The 12,215-nt window shown below is 45.1% G+C and overlaps 1 protein-coding gene across 1 annotated transcript in view; it reads right to left on the reverse strand.

Annotated features, from left to right (window-relative positions):
• Positions 1-12,215, reverse strand: part of LOC126172883 (uncharacterized) — a 116,217-nt gene that overhangs the window by 61,361 nt on the left and 42,641 nt on the right. Inside the window, exon 2 of the mRNA XM_049920914.1 lies at positions 2,739-2,826. Within this exon, the coding sequence (XP_049776871.1) occupies positions 2,739-2,819 (81 nt within the window). The 5' untranslated portion in view covers positions 2,820-2,826. The remainder of the gene's footprint in view (positions 1-2,738; positions 2,827-12,215) is intronic.

Here is a 12,215-nt window from a genome sequence, read left to right on the forward strand (position 1 = left end):
TGTTGTACTTTCCTGCTTCTCTTCCTAGAAGCAGAGTTTCTCTTGGCATCTTCTCTCTCATCATTAATGCTAATGTTAGCTCAATTGTCGTCGGGTTCGTTGATAAAGTAGTTTTAAAATACACAGTGGAACGAGTGTGCTGGTAGGTCTTTTTATCATATAACAATGCCTTCTCGCACTTTCCTTCGTACAATGTAGCAATAGAAGCAAAAGCATACGAGAATCTACCTGGTACTGTCAAACCAAACATTGTAGTCACATGTAGCTAAAAATAGAAACTTTTAAAAAGTGTTACGTGTGACAAGACGATATTACAATAAAATGAATACCCATAGTTGCTTACAGGCGTTGATATAAGTCAACGGGGACAGTTGTAAATGTGTGCCCCGCCCGGGACTCGAATCCGGGATCTCCTGCGAACATGGAAGACGCTCATCCATATCTTTTTCCCATTTTGTTCGTTGTTGATCGTTGTGTTTGGTCGTTGCAGACATCACATGACGTCGGTTCGAGTTCATTCGTTGATCCTTCCACAAAGTTTTTTTATTACAGAGGCCAACCGGCTCTCAGACCGAACAAGCTGTGCTACCGTGCCGGCGTCCATCTGAGCCACCGAGGACACAGAGGGGTAGTGCGACTGCAGGGACTTATCTCTGGCACTCCTCCCGTGAGACCCAGATTCGCAATTTATTGTCCCGCACTATATTCATAGTGCCCCTGCCCATTACAGCCGTTATCGTTGCTATATATATATATATATATATATATATATATATATATATATATATATAGCAACGATATGTCCGGTTCTGCAACCGTTCGCTCCTCATTTTAAAGTACTTAGAACCATTTTTGAAACCTGATCGATACATTATTACATAGACCGTGAAAACCTGTACAAGAAAATCAATTTGCGATTTTTGCTCACATAGCCACTTTTGCAACTGGGCTACTCAAATATCCTGCCAAGAGGAGACTGTGAAATGTAGTGTAAGTATCAAGAATAGCCCTTCTTACGGTTGATTAGGACGCTGCTACGTTCTCTCCATTAGGTTGCCTAGATTATTTTAATGCGACAAAATCGTAACTAAGAACCTGCTTCGTTGACGTAAATCCAAAACGTGTAACATTTGAAATTTTATGTAGTCTGTACGCTTTATTACCTCATTGAACATTTTATACATACCACTTTAGGTTCTCTCAGAAGAAATTGGTAATGTACCTACACGAATCACAATTACAGCATTTCACGACATTTCCTCTTTTATCCTGAATACTTCGATCAATATTTATATATGGAAACAACATACACTTCTGGAAATTGAAATAAGAACACCGTGAATTCATTGTCCCAGGAAGGGGAAACTTTATTGACACATTCCTGGGGTCAGATACATCACATGATCACACTGACAGAACCACAGGCACATAGACACAGGCAACAGAGCATGCACAATGTCGGCACTAGTACAGTGTATATCCACCTTTCGCAGCAATGCAGGCTGCTATTCTCCCATGGAGACGATCGTAGAGATGCTGGATGTAGTCCTGTGGAACGGCTTGCCATGCCATTTCCACCTGGCACCTCAGTTGGACCAGCGTTCGTGCTGGACGTGCAGACCGCGTGAGACGACGCTTCATCCAGTCCAAACATGCTCAATGGGGGACAGATCCGGAGATCTTGCTGGCCAGGGTAGTTGACTTACACCTTCTGGAGCACGTTGGGTGGCACGGGATACATGCGGACGTGCATTGCCCTGTTGGAACAGCAAGTTCCCTTGCCGGTCTAGGAATGGTAGAACGATGGGTTCGATGACGGTTTGGATGTACCGTGCACTATTCAGTGTCCCCTCGACGATCACCAGTGGTGTACGGCCAGTGTAGGAGATCGCTCCCCACACCATGATGCCGGGTGTTGGCCCTGTGTGCCTCGGTCGTATGCAGTCCTGATTGTGGCGCTCACCTGCCCGGCGCCAAACACGCATACGACCATCATTGGCACCAAGGCAGAAGCGACTCTCATCGCTGAAGACGACACGTCTCCATTCGTCCCTCCATTCACGCCTGTCGCGACACCACTGGAGGCGGGCTGCACGATGTTGGGGCGTGAGCGGAAGACGGCCTAACGGTGTGCGGGACCGTAGCCCAGCTTCATGGAGACGGTTGCGAATGGTCCTCGCCGATACCCCAGGAGCAACAGTGTCCCTAATTTGCTGGGAAGTGGCGGTGCGGTCCCCTACGGCACGTGCACCTTCCGCCGACCACTGGCGACAACATCGATGTACTGTGGAGACCTCACGCCCCACGTGTTGAGCAATTCGGCGGTACGTCCACCCGGCCTCCCGCATGCCCACTATACGCTCTCGCTCAAAGTCCGTCAACTGCACATACGGTTCACGTCCACGCTGTCGCGGCATGCTACCAGTGTTAAAGACTGCGATGGAGCTCCGTATGCCACGGCAAACTGGCTGACACTGACGGCGGCGGTGCACAAATGCTGCGCAGCTAGCGCCATTCGACGGCCAACACCGCGGTTCCTGGTGTGTCCGCTGTGCCGTGCGTGTGATCATTGCTTGTACAGCCCTCTCGCAGTGTCCGGAGCAAGTATGGTGGGTCTGACACACCGGTGTCAATGTGTTCTTTTTTCCATTTCCAGCAGTGTATTTTAGGTATATATGGTTATACATTATTTTAGTACCTAGAGGATTTTAGTTGGAAGTTAAGTGTTATGCACTTACTAGTTCAAAGGTGCCGATGAGAACGCTTCCCGTCTGCAGAGTGCAGCCACAGCAACAGTAGTCCAGCATAGGCACCCTCATTGTGAATCTGAAATAGTGCGAAAATTGGCAGTTGTGATATGGAAACCAAGAGTCTAACACATCATCTAGGCTGAGGTAGTGGTAAATCGTAATAAGCACGATGTGTAGTCCTGAAAATCAAAATCAAAAGTGTATGTATTTCGATTTTTCGATTCTTTAATTAGTCAAAATAAGATCAGTTTCTATGCACGGATTATTCAACCTCTATTTAGTGCCTGATAGCTGGTTTATTTCGGGAATCTCCAATATTTATCCGTTACTGTCTTCTGGATATCCTTAGCCGTGTCGAATCTTCAATTCTTCAAGAGCATTTTCTATTTTTGGAAGCTAAACACAATCAGTATCGTCTTCACCTTTAAGGATTTGAAATGGCCTTTTTCCAGACTTGGAATGCCCTCCGCCCTATGCGGAACTCTAATGTCTTGTTTGGCGATTGTCAGGAAAACTCTAACTTTTGTCACCAGTGTACCCACATATACATACTCCGCAAGCCACGAAATTGTGAACTGCACCGTGTACCACTGGTAGTCACTGCCTTCCGTATTCCACCCGGAAAAAGGGGAAACTGATTATGTATCCGTTGTTGTTGTTTTTGTGGTCTTCAGTCCTGAGACTGGTTTGATGCAGGTCCTAATTTCACTTGTCTCGTGTTCATTACAAGACATTTACATTTGTCGCAGTACACTAGTTCTGCAATGAATCGCAAATGCCGCTTGTCTAAGCTTCCTCAGAAGTGTTTCCAGAAAAGAACGTCTATCTTCCAGGTATTCCAATTTGAGTTTTCTGACCATCTCCTTGAAGTGTATTGTCAACTGGACACAGTGAAATTTTGCGCCAAGTGAAATTTGCGCCCAGAAATGATAAAGTGAAATCCACCCCGTCCGAACTTCGTAGCTTTTCGAGCAGGCAGATGAGCTGAGGCCCCGTAGGTGTTGTTTTACTTCGTAATAACTACTACTGAAAAGCAATGGAGAAGATCGACCAAGAACTGAAATGCCAAACGTTTTACCAGGTGAAGCGAACACAATTTATTTTGTTTTCTGTCTGTCACAAGATATTTATTTCTGACCGGATCTTCAGATATTACAATGGGAAACTTAAAAACCAAATTACAAACATGGAATTTAAGAATTTTACCTCTTCCACATACTAAACACAAAGTAAAATACGGTTAGAAGAACAGGCATTATCAGTCTACACAATTGTCGTCGGTAGGATATAGACAATCCTCGGGGAACGGTTGAGGCGTCTCATGTACATTTGGTATGTTGTCATGTTCCATACTAACTAAAAAGCCACGAGCATGCACATGTACGGGGTGAACATTAATAAACCCGAGAAACAACGGGGATGGCTCCCTGACTGGAAATGGAGGAGAAAAGATCATTTGAACATCTGTCGTAACTGCGTCGTAGCCACAGTAGATGGCGTTGACGAATGAAAGTTCCTCTCACTACGTGACGTGTTTTCCTTGTGTTTCAAGCTGCTTGATGACGCCGCATACTGTAAACAGCACAATGGTCCGGTATTCATGTCGGGAAGAAGGCGACATGGTGTTTGTGTACGGCCAAACGGATGGAAACTGTCGAGAGATAGCACGGCTGTACCAAAACAAGTATCCTCACAGACACCAGCCACACCACACAACTTTTCAAGTCAGGTTTGAGAGTTTGTGTGATCGTGGGTCCTTTCAGACAGACGAAAGTGGAGAGGCGGCGGACTGTGCGTACACCACATCTGGAGGGTTATGTTCTACAAGATATTGATACGAACTCTAGTACAAACTCCAGGCAAGTGGCCCGCCATCTTGTTAACCATAGTAACAGTGTGTGTATTCAGCATGACAACTGCTACTATCCCTATCACTTGCCATGAGTACAAAAATTATCATCAGCAGATTTCTCTCTACGGGAAAGATTCTGTCGATCCTTTTTGGACCAGACCAAAACAATTACGGGATTTCTGTCATCACTCCTCTTCACCGATGAAGCAGTCTTCACAATAATTGGCATCATCAGTCTGCATAATTGTTCAAAAATGGTTCAAATGGCTCTGAGCACTATGGGACTTAATATCTGATGTCATCAGTCCCCTAGAACTTAGAACTACTTAAACCTTACTAACCTAAGGACATCACACACATCCATGCCCATAGCGGTCGCGCGGTTCCAGACTGAAGCGCCTAGAACCTCTCGGCCACCGCGGCCGGCTGCTTAATTGTCATCGGTAGGATACAGACAAACCTCGAGGAACGGCTGAGGCGTCTCATTAGCATCCGTTCGACATCCGTGGTTGCGTAGGGGTTCTTATAACACGACGGCCGGGGTGGGTTGGGTTGGGTTGTTTGGGGAAGGAGACCAGACAGCGAGATCATCGGTCTCATCGGATTAGGGAAGGATGGGGAAGGAAGTCGGCCGTGCCCTTTCAGAGGAACCATCCCGGCATTTGCCTGGAGTGATTTAGGGAAATGACGGAAAACGTAAATCAGGATCGCCGGACGCGGGATGAAACCGTCGTCCTCCCGAATGCGTGTCCAGGGTCTAACGGCCGGGGTGACCAAGCGGTTGTAGGCGCTACAGTCTGAAACCACGCAACCTCTACGGTCGTAGGTTCGAATCCTGCCTCAGGTATGCATGTGTGTGATCTCCTTAGGTTAGATGGGTTTAAGTAGTTCTAAATTGTAGGGGACTGATGACCTCAGAACATAAGTCCAATAGTGCTCAGAGCCATTTGAACCATTTGAATCTTATACCACAACGTCACAACGGAGCAACGCACCTGGACTTGCTGCGGAATACCCTGCCTGGGTTTCTTGAGGATGTGCCTTTGACAGTACAAAAGGTTATGTGGTTTCCGCATGAAGGAGCGCCAAGCGACTTCCACTTTACAGTTCGCCAAGACCTCAACAACATATTCGCAGATAGTGGGTTCTGACGCGAAGGCCCTCTATCAGGACCTGATAGATCACCTGGTTAAAGCCCCTATATTTTTACGTCTGGCGGCATCTGAAAAGCGTTGTGCGTGATGAACCAGTTACTGATATGTAGGCCCTCCAACAGATTGTTCACGACGCTTGTGACACTATTAAGAGAGAGGCCGGAACGCGTGGGAATCCATGGAGCGATATGTAAACGCATGCATTGCATCCCATGGAGGGCACTTTCAACATCTGTTGTGACGTGGATGCGATGCAACTCTGTTCTATGTTTCGGGACGATGTGTTGTCGTTGCACGCACATTGTCCATGTCTGGAAATGAACGCATGTTCATAGTACCTTTTTTCCTCCAATTTCAGACAGGAATCCGTCCCTGCAGTACGTCGTGTTTATTGAGATTCATCCTGTGTAGGTAGCATAAACGGCACATAACTTTTCCGCCCACTCCAAGCGCTAAATACTTGTATTCTCTATATGTCACATCAGAATATGAAAACTGTTTTCCTTGTAATTTTATCTGTGTATTACGGTCAGTACACTGGTAAGTGGAAGATATACAGGGTGTTACTAAAAGGTATGGCCAAACTTTCAGGAAACATTCGTCACACACAAATAAAAAAAAAAAATGTTATGTGGACATGTGTGCGGAAACGCTTAATTTCCATGTTAGACCTCATTTTAGTTTCGTCAGTATGTACTCTACTTCCTCGATTAACTGCCAGTTGGCCCAATTGAAGGAAGGCAATGTTGACTTCGGTGCTTGTGTTGACATGCGATTCATTGCTCTACAGATTTTCTGTGAACATTTGGGCAGGAATTGTTGGTGCTGTCTTGATTGGGCCCCATGTTCTTCCACCTACGCTCAATGGAGCACGTTATCATGATTTCATACAGGATACTCTAGCTGTGCTGCTAGAGCATGTGCCTTTACAAGTACGACACAACGTGTGGTTCATGCACGATGGAGCTCCTGCACATTTCAGTCGAAGTGTTCGTACGCTTCTCAACAACAGATTCGGTGACCGATGGATTGGTAGAGGCGGACCAATTCCACGGCCTCCACGCTCTCCTGACCTCAACCCTCTTGACTTTCATTTATGGGGGCATTTGAAAGCTCTTGTCTACGCAACCCCGGTACCAAATGTAGAGACTCTTCGTGCTCGTATTGTGGATGGCTGTGATACAATACGCCATTCTCCAGGGCTGCATCAGCGCATCAGGGATTCCATGCGACGGAGGGTGGATGCATGTATCCTCGCTAACGGAGGACATTTTGAACATTTCCTGTGACAAAGAATTTGAAGTCACGCTGGTACGTTCTGTTGCTGTGTGTTTCCATTCCATGATTAATGTGATTTGAAGAGAAGTAATAAAATGAGCTCTAACATGGAGAGTAAGCGTTTCCGGACACCTGTCCACATAACATATTTTCTTTCTTTGTGTGTGAGGAATGTTTCCTGAAAGTTTGGCCGTACCTTTTTGTAACACCCTGTAGAAACATTAAAACTAGTATATTACGCAAGATACAGTTTAACAGGACGGTGAATGAATCATAAAATAATTTAAGGAATAAAAGAAAAGAAAAGAAAAATTAAGGTGACACTGCTTAATATCTTCATATTAGGACAGAGAACAGTTCATAAATGAAGGAAAATGCTTAAACATCAACTAAAATCAGTGCGTATTTTTTTGAACTGGCTTTCGGGAAGTGGTTCAAATGGTTCAAATGGCTCTGAGCACTATGGGACTTAACATCTATGGTCATCAGTCCCCTAGAACTTAGAACTACTTACACCTAACTAACCTAAGGACATCACACAACACCAGTCATCACGAGGCAGAGAAAACCCCTGACTCCGCCGGGAATCGAACCCGGGAACCCGGGCGTGGGAAGCGAGAATGCTACCACACGACCACAAGCTGCGGACTTCGGGAAGTGCCCAAACAGTCATCTCAACAGTGGAAGATACGATAGGGTGAGTCAACATTTCATAACATTCGTTAGGGCCAAGTACGAAGTTGTAGTAAGAAGCTACAGGAGATCTGATCAAAAAGTAACGGGTTTTATATATCCGATTTTCAAAATTTTTTCGCCTTGCAGTTACACATGTTCCTGAGCTATGGCCGGCCGCTGTGGCCGAGCGGTTCTAGGCCCTTCAGACCGGAACCGCAGTGCTTTTACGGTAGCAGGCTCGAATCCTGCCTCGGGCATGGATGTGTGTGATGTCTTTAGGTTAGTTAAGTTTAAGTAGTCTATGTCTATGGGACTGATGACCTCAGATGTTAAAAGTCCCATAGTGCTTAGAGCCATTATTGGCTATTTTTTATTTTTGGCTATTATGAATATATAGTTTGTTGATGACAGTCAAATGGTTATACGTATTTTGAGTTCTCAGCAAATTTTTTATTTCGAAGAAAGTGAATGAAAAAATTTCCACTAAATGGAATAAAGTGCACCACCACATTAGAATTGTAGACTGTGCCTTTTGGCGAAACTACTGTGAGTAAAACAAGAGTTTACGAGATTTATAAACATTTCAAAGAGGGTCGAAAATATGTTGGAGACAACGACCGTCCTGGACGCCCTTGCGTGTGAGTTACCGACGAAAAAGTGGAAGACGTAAAGAAAATGGTTCCGGAAAATCGCAAAATCATCATCATAGGGGTTGTGATGATGTCGGCATAGCCTTTGCCTCATGAGAAGCCATTTCTCGGATGTTTTGGGCATGAAACATGTAGCAGCAAAATTTGCCTCGAAATTATTGAATTCCGACAAAAAACGACGTCAGAAGACATCCCACAGAAATTGATCAGTGAAGTCGACAACCATCCAGAGCTTCTAAAGAAGATTATAGTAGTTGACGAAACATGGGTATAAGGGTATGACGTCGAAACCAAGGCCCAGTCTTCCCAGCTGCCTGTAGCGCCAAGGCCGAAAAATAATCGACAAGTTCGATCATACCTGAAGGTTCTACTCACTGATTTCTTCGATTACAGGGGGATAGTATCTCATGAGTTTCTGCCTCATTGTCGTATGGCCAATAAATGACACTATCTGGAAGTCATACGCCTGAAGTAGTCGGAAGACAACGACTAGAATAAATTTTGTTAAAACCACTCGTGGAAATTGCATCACGCTAATGCTTGTTCCCAGTTCCAGCTCAATGCTTGTACTTAATTTCTGGCAAAAAACAGAACCGTTATGTTGCCTCACAATGTTCGCCGGGCATGGCTCACTGTAACTTCTTTCTATTCACGAGGCTAAAGAGAACCATGAAAGGACGACGTTTTGCCACCGCTGATTACGTAAAAACAGAATCATTAAAGCAACTGAACACAGCAACGGAATGCGAGTTCCAGAAGTGCTTCTGAGACTCGAAGAAGCGCTAGTACAAGTGTGTTTTATCTAAGGGGCATTACTCTGAAGGGGTCAAAGATGTTGAATAAATAAAGATTCTTGAATAACAACGAATATTCCGTTACCTTTCGATCACACATCGTATATGCTTAGACTTGTCATGCAATTTTCATTCATGCAGTTCATAAATACCAGGGTACGAAGGTAAGGACAACGTAACACTCACTCCAAGAGTGGAGAAAAATTTCTGTTTGGGATGGGGATTGAATTCTGGTCTTTTCGGGTAGCAAACTGCCACGCTGACCTCGCAGTTACTGAGACGAACCAGCCACTGTCTATGTTAGAGTATATACGGTAGGTAGTTATGTCGACCGTAGGTTGTGCTCTTCTCCCGGCAGCGGGATATTTACAACGCGGGTCATTTGTATGGCGGCGTCATCGCGGTTTGGACCGGGCGGCACAATATCTCACGGAGAGCACCAGCCAACAGATAAGCCGAGCAATCGATGATTAATTTCAAAACGAGACTTACTGAAAAGTTAATTATGTTCTTTAAATAGTCAGCCTGTCTCCTTTCTTTTTGCAACGTACATCTCCAGTTCTTCTGAAACGTCGAGTGGCCTGCCTTTTTGTATTTTATCACTTCCATTTGCTCGTGGCTACATTTCTGCTTTCTCCAACCTAACTCCATTTTGATACTCCACATCGATGCTTATTAGAAAATTGGTGTCATTCTTAAGGTGATTGCTCAAGCTGTCTACTGAAATGGACAAGGACCTTTGAAGTACCGGAGGATCGAGACTTGTTGGGAGCGTTACCAATCGACGATGATTCTCGATGTGCAGGTAGAACGTGACTTAGAGAGCAGAGAGAAGATTCGGCGCAAATTTCACAGATTTTTGTATGGGTGCAAATTTCCTACGATGTAGCTTCCAAAAAGGCTAAAGCTGTGCCTTCCGCCTCTACCGGGCTAATTAGCATAGACCAGCAGAGATGTAATCCTCTGACAATGGGTATGGAGGGGCACGGGATCAGCACAACGCTCTCCCATTGTCAGCTTACCCGATACTGGAGCAACGACTTACCATTCAATCAGTTCCTCAGTTAGCATCACGAGGTTGAGTGCACCCCGTTTCAGTCCTCCCACCACAGAAAAATCCCTGTATCTACAGAGATTCGAACCCAGACCATCCACAAAGCAGTCACGTGGCTGACTACTGAGTAACGGAGGACAGGTATCATATGTCATTTCCGTAATAATCGCGTGTTGATCCAACCTACCACTAACAAGGGAACCTCCCCATCGCACCCCCCTCAGATTTAGTTATACGTTGGCACAGTGCATAGGCCTTGAAAAACTGAACACAGATCTATCGAGAAAACAGGAAGAAGTTGTGTGGAACTATGAAAAAAATAAGCAAAATATACAAACTGAGTATCCATGTGGAAGATAGGCAACATCAAGGAGAGCGTCTGACTAGGAGCTCCATGCTCCCGTGGTCAGCGTGAGCAACTGCGGAACTTGAGGTCGTTGGTTCAATTCTTCCCTCGAGTGAAAATTTGAATTTGTTTATTTTCGCACAGTTATGATCTGTCCGTTCGTCATCTCTGTTCACTGTAGTAAGTTTAGTGTCTGTGTTTTGCGACCGCACCGCAAAACGGTGCGATTAGTAGACGTGCCTCTCCAATACGAACCGAAAACATTTGATCGCAATGTCATAGGTCAACCGATTCCTCCACAGGAAAACACGTCTGATATACTCTATACGACACTGGTGACAGATAATAATTGTCTGAAATTAAAAAATTAAATTCTTCACTCAAGGGAAGACTAGAACCCAGGACCTCACGCTAACCACGGGACCACGGAGTTCCTGAACTCATACTTTCCTTGATGTTGCCTATGTTGCACATGGGCTACTCAGTTTGTATATTTTGCTTATTTTTTTCATAGTTCCACACAACGTCTTCCTGTTTTCTCGATAAATCTGTGTTCAGTTTTTCAAGGCCTATCCACTGCGCCAACTTATAACTAAATCTGAGGGGGGTGCGATGGGGAGGTTCCCTTGTAAGAAATTTAGCAGAAAGCCTCTACACTGCTTCGATATGTTTCTTTAATCCGCTTTTGGAGAGGAGAGGGGGGGGGGGGGGAAGGGCGGGAGACACTCAGCACTCGAGAAGTAATTAAGAATGTATCATACAAGTGTTTCAGACTCACATCCTTTGTACACTGACGTAAAAAGTCCCAACACCAAACAATAATAAATGTGTAGTAGTTAAATTTCGAGAATACATCTACCAAGGTAACATTTTTAACTAATTAAGACTGCGAGGTAACAGGTTAATGTACGCTAGATATGAGACATTGCAAATGTGAATGGCTGGTAAATTGATAAACGTTGTAACCGCCTGAATGTTGAATTCAGGCATGCAAACGTGCATACATTGTGTCGCACACGTAGTGGATGTCAGTTTATAAGATGGAGTTCCATGCCTGTTGCAGCTGGTCGGTCAATATAGGGACGGTTAATACTGGTTGTGGGTGATGCTGGAGCTGTCATCCGATGATGTCTCACATGTACTCGACTGGAGGCAGTTGTGGTGGTCGACGAGGCCAAGGCAACATGTTGACACTTTGTAGAGAAAGTTGGGTTAGAACAGCGATATATGGGCGAGTTGAGTTCATGTTGAAAAACAACGCCTGGAATGATGTTCATGAATGACAGCACAACAGATCGAATCACTAGACTGACGTACACTTTTCCAGTCATGATGCGTGTTATAACCACGAGAATGCTCCTTCCGTTATGTGCTCCAGGTGTAGCATCAGTGTGTGTAGCACGCAGACAGGTTGATTGTAGGCACCCAACTGACCTACTTCTAACCAACACACAGCCTTCCCTGCACCGAGGCACAACCAGTTTTCATCAAAAAACACAACACTCCTCCAACGAGATATCGACTGATATCACCGAAGTAGCAAATGGAATTCACACTACCGGGCGTGTAGTCCGGAGCTGTCCACGAAGTAACCGATTTATAACACTTCGTTGTGTCATTGTGCTAACTGCTGCTGCAGGTGCAGGACGAAGCTCCAGACCC

Source organism: Schistocerca cancellata, chromosome 1 (assembly GCF_023864275.1).
Source record: "Schistocerca cancellata isolate TAMUIC-IGC-003103 chromosome 1, iqSchCanc2.1, whole genome shotgun sequence".
Lineage (NCBI taxonomy): Eukaryota > Metazoa > Arthropoda > Insecta > Orthoptera > Acrididae > Schistocerca > Schistocerca cancellata.